General features: G+C 49.4%; 1 protein-coding gene across 4 annotated transcripts in view; it reads left to right on the top strand.

Moving 5' to 3' along the window:
• Positions 1-19,154, top strand: part of RILPL1 (Rab interacting lysosomal protein like 1) — a 46,945-nt gene that overhangs the window by 12,900 nt on the left and 14,891 nt on the right. For all 4 annotated transcript variants that reach the window (XM_057744350.1, XM_057744351.1, XM_057744352.1 and 1 more), the window contains exons 3-4: positions 11,017-11,135; positions 11,803-12,024. In XM_057744350.1, coding sequence (XP_057600333.1) covers positions 11,017-11,135; positions 11,803-12,024 — 341 coding nt within the window. The remainder of the gene's footprint in view (positions 1-11,016; positions 11,136-11,802; positions 12,025-19,154) is intronic.

The raw sequence follows: 19,154 nt of genomic DNA, 5'->3' as shown, positions 1-19,154 counted from the left end.
TCCTACTTCGTAAAGTATTCTGAGGATAAAATGAGTGAAGTGCTGTTTATATCAGCGTCTTCTAGAAGGAGACCTGAGACGAGGATGTTCCTCTGCAGGTAATTTATTAAGGAAGCATCCCCAGAAGAGACCCGGGGAAGTGGAGGGATCAGGACAGGGAAAGGAGGAGGCCCAACAAAGTCCATTCAGGGCAGCAAGCTCTGGAGTGTGTTACACCTCGGAGTTGCCCTGCCCTTAGGCATGGGGGCTGCAGTTTCTTATGGAGCCTGGCAGCCAAGGCTCCCAAGGTGCCCAGTTAGTAGCAAAAGCACACTGAAGGGACTTCCTAGGTGGTTCAGAATCCGCCTGCCAATGTAGGGGACACGGGTTTGATCCCTGCTCCAGGAAGATCCCACATGCTGAGGGGCAGCTAAGCCAGTGTGCCACAACAATTGAGCCTGCACTCTAGAGCCTGAGAGCCACAACTGTTGAGCCCATGTGCCGTAACTACTGAAGCCCACGCGCCTAGAGCCTGTGCTCCACAACCAGAGAAGCCACTGCACTAAGAAGACCGTGCACTGCAACAAAGAGTAGCCCCCACTCGCTGGAACTAGAGAAAGCCCATGTGCAGCAACAAAGATCCAATGCAGCCAATAAATAAATAAATAAATAAATAAATAAATAAAAGCACATTGAAGAGGGGCAGGGGGTGACCACAGGGCTTCAAGGGGGTCTGAACACCACTCCGTCCATGGTGAGTGCTGAGCCCAATAGCTGGTGACAGCAGGTGCTTGACAAACATTGGCAACCGTCATCACCATCCTGTTTCAGAGGCGCCTTTCTGGCTCTGGGGGAGTGAAAACGTGTGGGTCTGCTATTAAGAGGCCCAGATTATAGCCCCAAATGGCCGCTAACTAGCAGATGTGGGGCAAGAAGCGCAATCTTCTCAAGGCATTTTCTTCTTGTATAGATTGAGTGGGGCAGACGACATGGGCTTGTGGGTGGTGACGGTTGTTTTGGTCTTTAACAATAGAACTATTACATGGATTCATTCATCGTGTAAAAGATTGAGACAGGGACTTCCTAGGTGGTGCAGTGGTAAAGAATCCGCCTGCCAATGCAGGAGACACGGGTTCGAGCCCTGCCCTGGGAAGATTCCACATGCTGCGGAGCAACTAAGCCCGTGTGCCACAACTATTGAGCCTGTGCTCTAGAGCCCGTGAGCCACAACTACTGAGCCCATGTGCTGCAACTGTTGAAGCCCACACGCCTAGAGCCTGTGCTCCACAACAAGAGAAGCCACTACAATGAGGAACTTGTGCACCACAATGAAGAGTAGCCCCCACTCTCAGCAACTAGAGAAAGCCCATGTGCAGCAATGAAGACCCAATGCAGCCAATAAATAAATAAAATTAAAAAAAAAAAAAGATTGAGACAGAACTCAAGAAAAACATGAGAATTCCCTTTGCTTCCTTCTCACTGCAGTTGCCAGAGATAAAACCATCCCTTTTGGGACTTCCCTGGTGGCTCAGTGGTTAAGAATCCGCCTGCCAATGCAGGTGATACGGGTTCAATCCGTGGGCTGGGAAGATCCCACATGTCACAGAGCAACTAAGCCCATGCACCACAATTACTGAGCCTGTGCTCTAGGGCCTGTGAGCCACAACTATTGAGCCCACGTGCCAAGAGCCCATGCTCTGCAACAAGAGAAGCCACCACAATGAGGAGCCCGCGCACCTCAACAAAAAGTAGCCCCCACTCTCCACAACTAAGGAAAGCCCGTGTGCAGCAACAAAGACCCAACACAGCCAATAAATAAATTAATAAAAATTAAAAAAAAAAAAACCTGACTCCCTCTTGCAAGAGCACCAGAATTAAAACTAACTGCTGAACAATCATCGACAAAAAGACACTGGAACTCACAAAAAAAACCCACCCCACATCCAGAGACAAAGGAGAAGCTGCAGTGAGATGGTAGGAGGGGCACAATTGCATTAAAATCAAATCCCATAAATGCTGGGTGGATGACTCACAAACTGGAGAACAGTTATATTGCAGAAGTCCACCCACTAAAGTGAGGGTTCTGAGCCCCACGTCAGGCTTCCCAACCTGGGAGTCCAGCGACGGGAGGAGGAATCCCCAGAGAATCAGACTTTGAAAGCCAGTGGGATTTGATTGCAGGACCTCCACAGGACTGGGGGAAACAGAGACTCCACTCTTGGAGGGCACACAAGAAAGTGTGCTCACCAGGACCCAGGGGAAAGGAGCAGTGACCCCATAGGAGACTGAACCAGACCTGCCTGCTGGTGTTGGAGGGTTGCCTGCAGAGGTGGGGGGCAGCTGTGGCTCACCGAGGAGACGGGGGCACTAGTGGGAGGGGTTCTGGGAAGTGCTCATTAGTGTGAGCCCTCCCAGAGTCCGCCATTAGCCCCACCAAAGAGCCTGTCGGCTCCAGTGCTAGGTGGCCTCAGGCCAAATGACCAACAGGGTGGGAACACAACCCCACCCAGTGGCAGGCAAGCAGATTAAAGTTTCACTGAGCTCCGCCCACCCAGCCCTACGCATCATCAGTCCCTCCCATCAGGAGGCCCCCACGAGCCTCCTAGATAGCTTCCTCCACAGGAGGGCAGACAGCAGGATCAAGCAGTATCAGCAGTATTTTGTCTTGTGGAACTGAAAACCACAGCCACAGAAAGGAAAAATGAAAAGGCAGGAGACTTTGTACCAGATGAAGGGACAAGATAAAATGACAGAAAAACAACTAAATGAAGAGGAGATAGGCACCCTTCCAGAAAAAGAATTCAGAATAATGATGGTGAAGATGATCCAGGACTTTGAAAAAAGACTGGATGCAAAGATCGAAAAGTTTACCAAAGACCTAGAAGAATTATAGAGCAAACAAACAGAGATATGCAACACAATAACAGAAATGAAAAATACACTAGAAGGAACCAATAGCTGATTAACTGAGGCAGAAGGGCGAATAAGTGACCTGGAAGACAGAATGGTGATAATCACGATGCGGATAAGAATAAAGAAAAAAGAATGAAAAGAATTGAAGACAGCCTAAGAGACCTCTGGGACAATGTTAAACGCACCAACACTCGCATTATAGGGGTCTCAGAAGGAGAAGAGAGAAAGAAAGGACCTGAGAAAATACTGGAAGAGATTATAGTTGAAAACTTCCCTAACATGGGAAAGGAAATAGCTACCCAAGTCCAGGAAGCGCAGAGAGTCCCAGACAGGATAAAACCAAGGAGAAACACGCCAAGACATATAGTAGTCAAATTGACAAACATGAAAGACAGAGAAAAGTTATTAAAAGCAACAAGGGAAAAACGACAAATAACATACAAGGGAACTCCCATAAGGGTAACAGCTGATTTCTCAGCAGAAACTCTGCAAGCCAGAAGGGAGTGGCATGATATATTTCAAGTGATGAAAAGGAAGAACCTACAACCAAGAATACTCTACCCAGCAAGGATCTCATTCAGATTCGAGGGAGAAATCAAAAGCTTTAAAGACAAGCAACAGCTAAGAGAATTCAGCACCACCAAACCATCCCGACAACAGGTGCTAAAGGAATTTCTCTAAGCGGGAAACATAAGAGAAGAAAAGGACCTACAAAAACAAGCACAAAACAATTAAGAAAATGGCAATAGGAACATACATGTCGACAATTACCTTGAATGTAAATGGACTAAATGCACCAACCAGAAGACACAGACTGGCTGAATGGATACAAAAACAAGACCCATATATATGCTGTCTACAAGAGACCCATTTCAGACCTAGGCACACATACAGACGGAAAGTGAAGGGATGGAAAAAGATATTCCATGCAAATGAAAATCAAAAGAAAGCTGGAGTAGCAATACTCATATCAGATCAAATAGACTTTAAAATAAAACATGTCACAAGAGACAAGAAAGGACATTACATAAAGATCAAGGGATCCATCCAAGAAGAGGAGATAACAGTTATAAATATCTATGCCCCCAATATAGGAGCACCTCAATACATAAGGCAAATGCTAACAACTATGAAAGAGGAAATGCAAGGCAGAAATAGAGACACAGGTGTGGAGAACAAACACATGGACACCAAGTGGGGAAAGCAGGGATGGTTGGCGGGGAATGAATTGGGAGATTGGGATACCAAATTGAACACTCTAAATATATGCTGTTTATTGTCTGTTAACTGTATCTCAATAAAAGTTCTTAAAAAAAAAAAGCCAACCATCCCTTTCTATTCATTTACACATATGTTCTGTGTGTGTGTGTTTTAATAGCATGATTTTTTTAATGTTCATTTATTTGGTTGTGGTGGGTCTTTAGTCACAGCAGGCTGGCTCCTTAGTTGTGGCTCACCAGGTCCTTAGTTGCGGCTCCTTAGTTGTGGCATGTGGGATCTAGTTCCCTGACTAGGGATGGAACCCAGGCCCCCTGCATCGGGAGCTCGGAGTCTTAACCACTGCGCCACCAGGGAAGTTCCTGTGTGTGTTTTTTAAATAAGCAAAAGCTCCTGCGGTGCTGGCATTGGCATTGCAGGGGACGATGTTTTTTATTTTTAAATAAAAGGGATTGTGCTATATGGGTTATTACTTGCCTTTTTTAAAACAAATTAAAATTATGTTTTTACAGTTTGGATTGCCCTTTAAAAAAAATTGACATGAGTCACATAACATAAAATCAACAGTTTTAAAGTATATAGTTCAGTAGCATTTAGTACGTCATTTATTTATAATGTTGTGTGATCATCACCTCTATTTAGTTCCAAAACATGTTCACCACCCCCAGAGGAGACCCTGCACCCACCCGTTAGCAGTCACTCCCCAATCGCTCCCCCCTCACCCCGCCCCATCCCTGGCAACCACTAATCTACTTCCTGTCTCTATGGATTTACCGATTCTGGACATTTCATATGAGCAGAATCAGACACTATGTGGCCTTTTGTGTCTGGCTTCTTTCACTCAGCATCTTGTTCTCAAGGTTCATGCACATTGCAGCCTGTGTCAGATGCTTCATTCCTTTTCATGGCCGAGTAATATTCCATCATCTGGATAGATCACTTTTTTTTAATCTGTTCATCTATTGATGGACATCTGGGCTGCTTCCACCTTTTGGCCATTGTGACTAGTGCTGCTATGACTGTATGACTTGCCTTTTTCTTTTAACTGGCTACTTGGTGTCCCATTGTGTGGAAAGTACTCGTTTACCCATTTCCTTGCTAGTGGGTGTTTAGATCATTACCAGTTTCACTACTACAAACTCGGGTCCTGGGACTGACCTTGGACTTGCTTCTCTGTGCACTCGCCCGAATGTCTCTTTCATCTAGATCCCAGGATCCTGAGTTGCTGGGTGACTAAACAATTGCTAAGAACTCTCCCAGCTTTTATCTATGCCTGTGAGTCTATTAAAAACACTTAACCTTTTAATTTTTCAGAGCACTTTTGTAACCACTCTTGGACTTAGCAGCAACCTTGGGAGCAGGGAGAACTAGTGTTTCTATTTTATAGATGAAAGGACAGCTAACACTTTAGAGACTCTTACTCTGTGCCAGGCCTGTTGTGAGTACTGCACTTGGATTAACATATGCAGCCTCACAAGAGCCCCCTCCGCCGCCAGGCAGGTCTCCATGTGATCCCCATTTGCAGGTAAGCAAACAGGCACAAGGTCAGCTGCAAGGTAAGTGCCAAAGCCAGGAACGAGTCCAAGGAATCTAGCTCCAGACTCCAGGCTCTTGACTGTTCGTTCTCTGGCTTCTCATTCCTAGAGCCACCAATACTCATAAAGGTGATGGAGGGGAGTTCCCTGGTGGCCTAGTGGTTAGGATTTTGGGCTTTCACTGCCATGACCCAGGTTCAAACCCTGCTCGGGGAACTGGGATTCCGCGAGCCATGCAGTGCGGTCAAAAAAAAAAAATTTCTTTCTTTGGGAATTCCCTGGCGGTCCAGTGGTTAGGACTCCATGCTTTCACTGTGGTGGCCCGGGTTCAATCCCTGGTCCGGGACCTTGGATGTAGCTGGGTTCCAGATGCAGGTTTCTTTTCTCTGGACTTACACTCCCCTACCCTGACCCTACTTAGCAGTTCTGCTCCCCTGATTTCTCCAGGAGTGGAATCTGCCCCCACCAAAGATGCAACTTAATGAGCTAGGCCCTTGATGCCCCTGCTTGGAGCTTTTGCAGGACAGGTGTTCCAAGAGCAAACAGTAAACCCTTTTGTGGCTTTTTCACAGACTCTGCCTACACCTGATTTCAGCCCCGTTCCCCCCCACACGCACACACAAACGCACACACACACGCACACACACATACATTCACTCAGATAACTGTGTCTGAGGAGCGCTTTTTCGGGAGACATTAGCAGTGACCTCTTGTCCCACTAGCCCAGGCCTAGGCCCTGCGTTGCAGCAGTGGCTCAGGAGTTCTGGGAAGGGACATCTGGTGCCTGGAACCCCCCAATGGCCCTGTGACTTCCTATCGGAAGTCTGGGGGCTCTTCAGCTCAGGACTCCAGCTGGAGAGCATCCTTTGAGGAGCAGGGAGTGTCTGGAGAAATAACTGACTTTATAAACTCCAAGTGGAGCATGTAATTGTTCTTTTTCACTGCTGTATAGTATTCCATTGCCCATTAGTATCAAGGTTTATCTGTTCATTCTACTGTTGATCGGCATTTTGGTGGTTTCCAGTTTGGGACTATTACAAATAAAGGTGCTGTGAGCATTTTTGCACATTTTGGGCTGTACAGATTGTCACTACATTGCTTACCAGTGTGTCTGTCTTTTAAATAGTGTCTGCTTGTCCTGCAGTGTATTGAACCATGTTGCTACTGGCGATCACGTGCAGGTCTGTGGGGGTTACACCCAGGATCAGCTGCTGGTTCACAGAGGATGTGTAACAGCTTTACTGGGTGGTGCCTGATGGTTTTCCAGAGTAGCTCCCCCCAGCAGCTCAGACGAGCGTTCTTGCTCCACCTTCTCCCCAGCACTTGGCATTGACAGTCCTTTTCAATTTAGCCATAGTAAGAATGCTTGCCCCTTCTTTCCATCCCTGCCTCCCCACTCCTGCTCGGGCTGGCATCTCTGAGGGACTCCTGTGGCTTCTCTGCATCTTTCATCCTCATAACTTGGTATGAAGTCCAGGGAGGAAGCTGAGTGGTCTTAGGGGCGGAATGGATGCCCTAGGCCCACCAGTAGGAAAAGATCCTATCTCATGGCCTTGTGTGATTTCCTAATGTTCTTACTTTATATGCACAATGTTGTCAGAAAGGTGGAATAAAGAAAAACATCAGGACTTCCCTGGTGGCGCAGTGGTTAAGAATCTACCTGCCAATGCAGGGGACACAGGTTCAAGCCCCGGACCAGGAAGATTCCACATGCCGCGGAGCAACTAAGCCTGTGCACCACAACTACTGAGCCTGCTCTCTAGAGCCTGTGAGCCACAACTACTGAGCCCACGTGCCACAACTACTGAAGCCCTTGCACCTATAGCTCATGCTCTGCAACAAAAGAATACACTGCAATGAGAAGCCCGCACACCGCAACCAAGAATAGCGCCTGTTCGCTGCAACTAGAGAAAGCCCGTGCAGCAACGAAGACCCAATGCAGCCAATAAATAAATAAATAAATAAATTTATTTTTTTAAAAAAAGGAAAAGAAAAACATCAAGGGGATTTCCCCGGTGGCCTAGTGGTTAAGATTCCTGGCTTTCACTGCAGGGGGCATGGGTTCAATCCCTCATCAGGGAACTGAGATCCCATAAACTGTACGAGTCTTAAGCCATTGCTGTGATGTACAAGGTCATCTTTCTCTATTGCCCTCTGGGGCCTCCCAGTCACAGGGGTTGATGGTATTTCTCATTACAATTCCTTTCCTTCCAGCTTGTCTCATTTGCATACCAGGCACCCCTGCCCTCCTATAAGTCTTTCCTCTCTGGCTGTCCCTTCCTGGTCTCCTTGGCCGGACCCTCCAGGTCTGTGCAGGCTGTACGTGTTGAGATCCTGAGGCCCTCGTTGCCCCTTTAGAGGAAAATACAGCCTCCTTATTTAGCCTCTGAGGCCCCACGTGGTCCAGCCTTGCCCCCAGCTCAAGCCTGTATCACCCTCTTGGCCACTGCGCTTCAGTTGCTGGAGCTGCCCTCCAGCCCCTCAAGATGCGAGGTCTCTTCCTCCAGGGCCCCTGCCCGAGAACACTCGTCCTCGTCACCTGGCTGCCCTTCCCGCCTTCCCATCTCAGCATAAACGACCCTTGTCCAAGAGGCCTTCCTGTACCCACAGTCTACATTCGTTCTCCCTTGTTGTTCTTTCTCAGCCCCCGTTGCGCCTGTCATGGCACTTGCCATAGTCTGTAATGACATACACGTCTGCCTAATGTCTGTAAGTTGGTGAGAGCAGAATTGCATCTCACTTATTCGCCATCATGACCCTAGCGATTAGCTCAGTGTCAGGTATACAGCAGGCGCTCGATAAACACTTGATGAGTGAATGTCATGTGTGTATGCACAAAGAGATGTGAGTACTCCCAGCAGGTGGCCCTGTCTGGAACAAAGTATGGGCTGGAGTCTGCTCCATGGTGACACATTCTGGTGACCTTCAGGGAACCTCTGAGTCTTGTCCCCCGGTGGGGAGGCAGTGTGGTACCAGGGAGAGGACGTGGGACTTGGAGTCAGAAAACTTGGATTTGAGCCCCGACTCTGCCAATACTTGGCTGTGGGACTTTGAGCAAGTCTGTCTCTGGGCCTCAGTTTTTCATATCTGTAAAATGGGACTCATTAAAACAGCAACAGTAATACCATTTCCAGTGGTTGGGAATGAGAATGAAATAGGGTCAAGGATGTAAAGTGGTTTATCCTTACCGGCTGAGCGGGAGTAGGTTATACGTTGGAAACGTGGAGGGGAATTAGTCCCTCTTCCATCAGCCAGCCTGGAGCATCTCCCACGTACGAAACCCCAGACTACAGAGACCATTGAGACAGGATGGCTGCCTTCCGAGACCGACCAGCCTTTGTACCTGTTATGTAAAGTCTCCAGCTCATCAAGGGCAGGGTCTGGGTCTTCTCTGGGTTTGTGGCCCTAGCGGCATCACACACTGTTCTGGACATGCACGGTGAACGAGCATTCACGGTGGTGACCACCTGCTTGGGACACGAGAAGGGCGGCCATTGGAAAAGCTTCAGATGGGATGGTGCCGCTTAGAGGAGGGAGTCCCATGGGGAGAATAGCTGAGGAATCACCCCCAGAGTTTCTTTTCTTGGGGGCCTAGTTGTCTGGCCGTGTGTCCCCTGAGTCCCAGAGGGAAGCGAAATTGGAGAGAAACAATGGTTTCTCCCTTGTTAATCTGTGGTTGAGCCTGACAGTGCCACTGTACCCGGCTCTGGTCTTCTAGGGAGCAGGGATTAGCTGTCAGCCCTGTGAAAGGCTGAATAATGGACCCCCTAAATATCAGGTCCTAATCCTTGGAACCTGTGGCTGTTACCTTATACATGGTAAAGTCTTTACAGTCTTTACAGTGATTTAATCAGAATCTTGAGATGGGGTGGTTATCCTGTGCTGTTTGGGTGCACCCTAAATGCCATCACTTATAAAAAGGATGTAGAGGACTTCCGTGGCGGTCGGTGGTTAAAACTCCACACTTCCACTGCAGGGGGCACGAGTTTGGTCCCTGATTGGGAAGGTTCCACATGCCGTGCTATGCGGCCAAAAATAAAAAAAAAAAAAGAGGCAGGGAGAGATTTGAGACGGACAGAGAAGAAGGAGGCCATGTGACCATGGAGGCAGAGACTGGAGTGATGGGGCTACAAGCTAAGGAATGCTGGAGCCACCAGAAGCTGGAAGAGGCCAGGAACAAATTCTCCCCTAGGGTCTCCGGAGGGAGCACAGCCGTGGTGATGTCTTGATGTTGGACTGATATTGGATTTTTTTTTTCTTTTTTGTCCGTGCTGTGTGGCTTGCAGGATCTTAGCTCCCCAACCAGAGGTTGAACCCAGACCATGGCAGTTAAAGCCCAGAATCCTAACACTGGGCCAGCAGGGAACTCCCAATATTGGACCGATTTTAAACTTCCACCTTCTGGAACTTTGAGAAAGTACATTTCCAATGTTCTTAGCTACCAAAATTTGTTGGCTGTTTGTTACAGCAGCCACAGGAAGCTCATACAGCATCTATCCTCACGTTCCTTAATTTACCAAAGCCCTGTTGTGTACCAGGCACTGTGCCAGTCCAGGGAATACACAGTGAAGAGGTTGGGCAACGTCTTGCCTCCTGGGCTGACAGAATGCTTGGGGAACGGGGGGCAGGGGGAACAGACAATGAGCAAGTAACAGACACCCCTTGAGCACCTGCTGTATACCAGGCATCTTCTTCAATATTGGCTTTATCTGTATAACAGACAACACCCCTTGAGCACCTGCTGTATACCAGGCATCTTCTTCAGTATTGGCCTTCATGTGTCTCAACAAGAGCAGTCCTCACAGCAGCTCTATGGGGTTGGTACTGTTATTCCCATTTTAGAGATGTGGAAACTGAGGCACAGATGGGATAGCTCAAAGTCACACAGCTAATAAATGGAAGAGCCAGTGTTTGAGCTCCAGAGCCTACCCTCTGAATCACTATGCAGTGTCATCTTTCATTAGATGAAGGGATGTACCAGACAGCAACTGTAAAAAGTGCTGTGAAGGGATGGATTGGGGGGGGCAGTGGGGAAGGTTCCCTGAACCTATTTGGAGGGGTTCAGGGAAGGGAGAGGCCTCTGCAAGGAGGTGACTTTGAGCTGAGGCCTGAGAAACAAGGGGAGCCAGCCTTGGGGAGGTTGGAAGGAAGGGACTTGCGGGAACTGGAAACAGCAAATGGCCGGCGGTGGGGACGAGGTGGTGGGGACGGAGGGGCAGAAAACAGACGCTGGGGAGGGGCAGAGAAGATGAGGCCAGGAGGAGGTGGGGGGGGCAGGTTCATCTTGGTGGGGAGCCGCCGGATAGTTTAAGCAGGGGAGGGAGGTGGCCTCACCGGCTGGTCCCGCTTGCCCCCCTGCCCCCCCCACCAGGCATGTCAGAGCGGGAGCGGCAGGTGATGAAGAAGCTGAAGGAGGTGGTGGACAAACAGCGCGACGAGATCCGCGCCAGGGACCGGGAGCTCGTGCTGAAGAACGAGGATGTCGAGGCTGTAAGTGCTGAGCCCCGCCCCACTGTGTCTGCCCTTCCGGTCAGTAGGTACTAGCAAGACACAGGATCCTGCCCTCAGGAAGCTTCCCTTCTCCCCCTCGGTCTCACTCTGTGGGCTCCGTGGGGTGGGGATCCTGCCTATGTCTTGGGGGGCCCAGCCCTGAAATAGTTGCTGTGGGGAGGAGCCTCGGCCGAGTCTTCACTGGAGCAGTAGGAGGGAGCGTGGCACTGCCCAGTGGCCTGACTCTTTCCACACACTGAGGAGGTCTCAGGGCCCGATCAGCCTCTGCTCTGACCCTGAGGCTTTCTCCAGCCCCTTCCCTTCATGCCCCAACATGGTCCAGGCTGCTCCAGGAACGTATATGGTGCCTCTGCCTAAATTAGAAAAAGACACCCCTTTTTCAAGGCATGTTACTTCCATCTGTTGGGAAATTGTCATAATATACTAACAAGACACTTATCTTCCATCTGTCATAAAATTATCATAGTAAATATACAAACTGCCCATCTCTGGCATCAACAGAGTTGTAAGGATGTGAACAAATTTCAAACAGATCAAGGCATCTGCAGTATGAATGGCACGCCTGTAGATAGTTTGTCCTTGTGCAGTGCACGACATGGGCTGTTGGATGTGGCGGCCCCATCCAGTGGCCCTCCTCTCTCTACAGCTGCAGCAGCAGCAGACCCGGCTGATGAAGATCAACCACGACCTCCGGCACCGCGTCACAGTGGTGGAAGCCCAGGGGAAGGCTCTGATTGAACAGAAGGTAGAACTGGAGGCAGATCTGCAAACCAAGGAGCAGGAGATGGGCAGCCTGCGGGCGGAGCTTGGGAAGCTGCGAGAGAGGCTGCAAGGCGAACTCAGCCAGAATGGAGAGGAGGAGCCTGTGGTGAGTGGGAAGCCGGCTTCTGTAGGCTGGCTCGAGGGAGGGCCAGGCTGCCTTGCTTCCCCCATTACATTTGAAGGAAATGGGAGGCCTAGGGAGGGCAGCTGCTGGCTAGAAGACACACAGCTGAGCAGAGGAAGCGCTGGGCCTGGAACCCAGAACTCCCAGCATTGTAGCACAGGGTATCCAGCTCGGTGGCAGTTACTGGGCACCTGCCATTCATTCATTCATTCAAATAATTATTGGCTATGTCGCAGGCATGGGGGGGTGAAATAGAGACCTCGTTCCTGTCCACATGGAGCTTACAGCCAGTATGGGTGACAGACGTTAGTCAGATAATCACATAATGTACCATGTGACCCAGCAATTCCACTTCTGGGCATATGCCCAAGAAAATGGAAAATATGTGTCCGCATAAACACCTGTACACAGAGACTTCCCTAGCAGTCCAGTGGTTAAGACCCCGAGCTTCCAATTGCAGGGGGCATGGGTTCGATCCCTGGTTGGGGAACTAAGATCCCATTCCCATATGCCATGCCGTGTGGCCAAAACAATAAAAAAAACCTGTACATAAATGTTCATAGCAGCACTATTCCTGACAGCCAAAAGGTGGAAACACCCTACATGTCCATCTGCTGGTGAATGGATAAGCAAAATATGATCTGTCCATAGCATAAAATGTTATTCGGCCATAAAAAAGAATGAAATACTGAGACATGCTACCATTTGGATGGACCTCAAAAACATGCTAAGTGAAAGTAGCCAGACACAAAAGGCCCCATATTGTATGAGTCCATTTATTTGAAATGTCCAAAACAGGCAAATCCATAGAGGTAGAAAGCATAGTGGTGGTTGCAGGGACTGGGGAGAGGGGAGAATGGGGAATGACTTCTAATGGGTACAGGGTTTCTTTTGGGGGTGATGGACATGTTCTGGAATTAGTGATGATGGTTGCACAACCTTGAATGTATTAAAAAATCTCTGAATTTTATACTTTAAAAGAGTGGGTTTTATGGTATGGGAATTATACCTGAAAAACCAAACAGGTGATTTATGTTAAAGGCAGGGCATATTGCCAGAAGGCCCCAACTGCATGGACTCTAGAGCCAGTCTGCCTTGCTTCATACCTAGCCTGCCATGACTTTGGAAAATTATTTAGCCTCTTAGTGCCTCAGTTTTTGCATCTCGAAAATGGGAATACTAGAGAGTTCCCTGTGGCCTAGTGGTTAGGATTTGGCGCTTTCACTGCCGTGGCCCAAGTTCAGTTCACTGGTCAGGGAACTGAGATCCTGGAAGCCGCACAGTGTGGCCAGAAAAAAAAAAGAGAGAGAGAGAGAATACTAATAACAGTACTTACCCCCAGATGGCTGTTATGAGAATTAAATGAGTTTGTTCATTTAAAGTGTTAGCTGTTGTTATTATCACCATGATAGTCTGGGAGAGTCAAAAAGGCTTCCTCAAGGAGGTAATCGAAAAAACGAGTGAAAGCAAACTAGGTGAAGAGAGGGGTGGCATGTGCAAAGGCCCAGTGGCAGGAGCAATTGCAGTGCAGTCAGAGAAGTATAAGAAGGCAAGGGTGTAGGACTTCCTTAGTGGTCCAGTGGCTAAGACTCCACACTCCCAATGCAGGAGGCCCCAGCTCAGTCCCTGGTTAGGGAACTAAGATCCCACATGCTGCAACGAAGACCCAGCACAGCCAAATAAATAATTTTTTTTTTTTAAAAGAAAGCAAGGGTGGCTGGTGTGCAAGCTGACAGGGAGGGAGAGGGTCTGAATGAGGTCAGAGAGGTTGGCAGGGGCCGGTGCTGCAGGCAGTTAGGCTGCAGAGAGGAGTTTGGTTTTTTTTATCTGCACGCACTGTGCTGGCTACTATGGAGGTTCAAGGCACTTACAGCCCAGTGCAGGAGACAGACTTGGACACCAGCAGCCACACTTAAGGCAGGAGGGGATTGTCTTAGTAGTAAGAGGTTGTCTTAGTCTGGTTCCCTCGAAGCAGAGCTTGAGAAAAGGACTGAGGGCAGGAGGTTAATTTGGGAGGTGATCCCAAAGACCAGAGAAGTGAGACAGGGAAAGAGAAAAAGGGAATTCAAGGGTGTGTCATTGAGGTCACTGTGGGATCTCAGTCCCACTGGCACCTCTGAGAAGCATCACAGAACACCTTCCAGCACTGTCTTTCTGGAGGAGAAAGGCTTAGAACAATTATCCACAAATGCCTGTACCCGGTTAGCTAAGGGTCGCCCCTGGAGGTGTCACCTCCCCAACACTCCTGGGCAAAACTTGTGGAGCAGATACTGGGGCAAAAGAAAGACATACAGTGTGTGCTTGAGGTGGGACCCTGTCCACACAGATGGAACTGCACCACAGCTGCAGTGGAAACTCAGGTGGGCCCAGGATGTGATATGGGACACCAGAGAAGTCTTAAAAGGAGAGCGGTCTTAAAAGGATAGAAGTCTTAAAAGGAGTGAAGTCTTAAAAGGGAGAGGTTAGGGTCTACTTTTGGCTAAAAGTGACAGAAGCTTAAGTTAAAGTGGTTTAAGGATTTTTTTTTTAAAGGAATGTTTGGCTGTGTAACTAAAAGCTTTGAGTTAAGGATGGCTTCAGGTATAGCTGGTTCCAGGTGCCCTAATGATGCTGTCAGGAATTTGTTTCAGACCTTCTCTCAGCTTTGCTTTCCTCTGTGTTGGTGTCATTCTCAAGCAGCCTCTTGCCATATAGTGGCCCCTGGTACTCAGCCAGCTTTGCAGCCCCAGTGGAAAGAAATTGCTTCTTTCACAGATTCTCAGCGAGAGTCTCAGGGACCCTCTCATTAGCCCACCACTGAATCAATCATTGTGGTCTGAGGTCTAGAATATGCATGTCGTCCATTCCTGAGCTACATGGAGATGGCACCCATCTAAGCCACATGCACGGAGAGTGGGAAAGGGGAGTTTTTCTAGAGGAAGATTGCAGGGACTCAGCCTGGAGATGTGCGGGAATGGATGCAGGCCAGGCAGAGACAGTAGCTGTTTGTCGTTGGTACCAGAGAGTCGGGGCTGAAAGTGCCACACACTAAACTCTGAGCAGTGAGGGATGGGGATTCTTTCATAGGGTTTCAGCAAGGGAGTGCAGGATCAGCTCTGAGTTTATGGAGGACAGTTTGAACAAGGAGCTGGTGGCAGACACAGCTGTCGGGAGCCTATTGCAATAATCCAGACAAGGGACTTCCTGGCGGTCCAGTGGTTAAGACTCCCTGCTTCCACTTCAGGGGGTGACGGTTCAGCCCCTGGTCATGGAACTAAGATCCCACATGCCTCGTGGCCAAAAAAAGAAAAAAATCCAGACAAGAAAGATGAGGGCTGGATCAAATCTGTAGCAGTGGGATGGAGTGGAGGAGCCAGTAGGTGAAGCTTGGGGCAGTCACCCCCCACCTGCCCTGGGTATCCCTTCCAGCCTCCTGAGCCCCACGAGAGCTTAGGCCTGTCTCCAGCTGTGCAGGCGGGGCCTGGTCCAAACCTGGGTCCTGAGGACGTCACCCCAGCCACAAGATGCTGAGGCCTGCTCCAGATCTCTGTAGGACAAGGACATTTCACACCTCCTTGGCCTGGCTGCCTGTCAGTTTCAGTTTCCTTTCTGGCACCACGGGGGCGGGACAGAAATGGGGGAATAAAATCCAGCAGCAGTTATGACTAACCCTCCGAGCTTCTTTGCAGCATCTGTTCCCAAACTCAGGGCGTCTTTGCAGGGTCTGATGGGCATCCCTCGGAGCTGAGAGGAGTTCAGGATGCTTGTCACTCAAACAGGGAAACCGCAGGTAGTGGTTGGCTTCATCACCTGCTGCCTTGTGACTTGGGCCCGTCCATCTCTTTGGTGGTCAGTTTCCTATCTGACAAATGAGGGACGTGAACTTTTTTTTTTTAAGATTTATTTTATTATTTCTTTATTTATTTTTGGCTGCATTGGGTCTTCGTTGCTCTGCGCGAGCTTTCTCTGGTTGTGGTAAGTGGGGGCTACCCTTCGTTGTGGTGCACGGGCTTCTCATTGCAGTGGCTTCTCTTCTTGCAGAGCACGGGCTTTAGCCTTGCAGGCTTTAGTAGTCACAGCGTGCAGGCTCAGTAGTTGTGGCTCACAGGCTCTAGAGCGCAGCCTCAGTAGTTGTGGCGCACGGGCTTAGTTGCTCCGAAGCATGTGGGATCTTCCCGGCCCAGGGATCAAACCCATGTCCCCTGCATTGGCAGGCGGATTCTTAACCATGGCAGCACCAGGGAAGAGCCATGGGACATGAACTTGACTTGATTTAGTAGGTCTAAAAGTTAGTGTGGCGACTTCCCTGGTGGTCCAGTGGCTGGGACTCTGTGATCCCAATGCAGGGGGCCCAGGTTTGATCCCTGGTCAGGGGACTAAGATCCCACATGCTGCACGGCATGGCCAAAAAATGAAAACAAAAACAAAAACAAAAAAAGCCATTGACCTATACACTTTAAACGGTTGGATTGTACAGTATGTGAATTACATCTCAATAAATATGTTATAAAAATCTACAAAGAGTCTTCTTACGCACTGGAGATCACACTGAAATGACAGTGATGCATCTCAGGAAGAATCCTGTGAGTGAGGAGGCACTGATGAGAATGGATTCCTCCCCAGCTAGTGCCCCCTGCATTAGAAGCACAGAGTCTTAACCACTGGACCACCAGGGAAGCCCCCAAGTCAGTGGTTTTCAGTATATGCACTATACTATGTGGTCATCACCACTCTCTAGAGCATTTCCATCACCCTAGAAAGAAAGCCCATACGCATTAGCAGTCACTCCCCATCTCTGCCTCCCCCTGCCCCTGGCAACCACTGATCTACTTTCTGTCTCTGTGGATATGCCTGTTCTGGATATTTCATCAGAATGGAATCCTACAACCTGTGATCCTGACTGTCTTCTCACTCAGCATGTTTGCCAGTTCATCCAACTCCTCATATTTTAACTAATGGTTTTCCTGCCTTTGACGGTTATACATATAAACCCTTAAGAAAATGAGGTTGGCTTCCTGCCTGAAGGACTTTATACAAAATCAATAAGGAAACTGTAAAATTAATAACCTAACCCTAACCCTAAACTTTGTGACGTCAATGTCTCTGCCTTACAAGTTCTCATTTCTTAGTAAGTTGAGTTTTTTTTTTTTTTTTTTTAAGTATATGGGAAAGCAGATAGGGTCCTCACGGCCAGCCTGTGAAACAGGGTTTTCGGGCTGAATTCATTCCTGCTAGCCTGGAGCTACCAGGGGTGGTGAGAATACAGTCATTCCCCGTTGCTGGGCCAGGGGCTGCTCAGAAGTATGTTCAAGGGGCTTTGGGAGCTTTGGGAAGTGGCCTTGATGTGCCCAGGCAGTGAGGAGCGTGCCCAGAAGGCCAGGCCTCAGGATGGAGGGCCGTGGTGGAGGGTGTTGCCTCCCCAAGGCCTCTGGACAGGCCCCATTGCTTGTCTGCCTGTCTCTGGGGCCTCCCTGGGGAGCACCTGGGGCCTCAGGTATCTCCCTCAAGCTGTGCCCAGAGAGCCCCAGGGGACCAGCAGACAATTGGTGATAACCTGAGCCACCTCCGTGGTCCCTCGTGGGGTAAGCCTAGAAGGCTCGCTGCCGATCAGCCTGATTGCCATGTTGGGAAGAGCCTTCACTGCGTCTCCCGAGGACTGGGCTGCCCAGGGCACAGCGTCAGTGCCTGGTGGCCTCTGGAAAAGCTGGAGCCCCAAGCTTACCCTCTTCTGCACTTCCAGGCAATGGTCCCAGAAGTCAGGACCTGTTTGGGAATCCCCCAGGCTCTAAGGGGATCAGGTTGCTCCTCTGATAAAAGAGCTATGCCTGGGACTTCTCTGGTGGTCCAGTGGTTAAGACTCCACGCTTCCTCTGCAGGGGGCATGAGTTCAATCCCTGGTAAGGGAACTAAGATCCCATATGCCACTTGACACCGCTGGGGGGAGAAAAAAAGAGCTGTCTTTTCTCCAGAGGAAAAAAACTCAGGTTCTGAAGAAGCCCTTTGGTGTCTTGGGTGAGGACAAGCCACGGGGATGAGCAGGGAACTGCTGCAGCTTGAAAGCCTCTGTTCATAGGAATCCCCAAATGTTGGGGTGGGAAGGGCCCTTAAAAATATTGGGGGTTTTTTGTTCGTTTGTTTTGTCTGTGCCACGTGGCATGTGGGATCTTAGTTCCCCAACCAGAGATCTGACCCGCACCCCTGCATTGGAAGTGCAGAGTCTTAACCACTGGACCACCAGGGAAGTCCTTATTGGGTTTTTGAGGGCTAGGTAGGGAAACGAGGGCCCGGGGAGGAGCCGGCAGCTTGCCCAAAGGCCTCTGGGAAAGTGAGGAGTTGGGAACCCTCTTGAAAGGCTTTATGCCTTCCCCAGGGCGTGTGGACCTCTATCAGCTGGCCCTTCCCAGAGACTCAAGAGGCAGGGGACTTGCCCAGTGAATGTCAGGCCTGAGTTGTTTGGGGAGGGAGGGGCTGGAGGGAGTGTGTGAGCCTGAGATTAGGGTCTGCGGCCGCCACCACCAACCTAGGGCCCAGGCAAGGAAGGAAAAAGGGGCAGGGAGTGGGGAGCCATGGAAATAGTTCATAAAAGGGAGCAGCCACTATGCAGCACTAGCCCAGTGTTGCCATGTGGACCCAATCTCCCAATCTTTTTCCACAAACCCAAACTTTAGTGTGAAATCTCCTGATCTAAAACCATTGCCAACTAATTCAAAATAGTTTTAGAACACAGTGAAGGCAAAACAAAATGGGGGGGGGGGGCACTGGGGTGGGCCCAGAGTTCTTGGTGAACTCCTACACATTCGTCAAGACCCCATCCACAGAGGCTACATCTGCAGTAATATCTTTCGTGATCCTCCTCAGAGTTTGATGTCCTTGCACCTCTTTAATTATATTACCTTTAAATTTCTTTTTGTGTGTATCTTTCCTCCACCCCCACCTGTCTGATTCATCTCATTAGCTCAGTGACCAGCAGGTGCAAAGTTGATGCTCAGTAATGTTAGGTAAACATCAGACATCCGAAGATGCTCTGTGATTAACCTGGGCAGAGGAGGAGAGGAGAACTGGCATTAGTGAGTGCCTGCTGTATACTATGCCTTTGTTCTATGTGAGCTTGGGTAGGGGGTGTCGCCTGAATG

Source organism: Hippopotamus amphibius, chromosome 8 (assembly GCF_030028045.1).
Source record: "Hippopotamus amphibius kiboko isolate mHipAmp2 chromosome 8, mHipAmp2.hap2, whole genome shotgun sequence".
Taxonomy (NCBI): domain Eukaryota; kingdom Metazoa; phylum Chordata; class Mammalia; order Artiodactyla; family Hippopotamidae; genus Hippopotamus; species Hippopotamus amphibius.
This window is presented reverse-complemented; position numbering and strand designations above follow the sequence as displayed.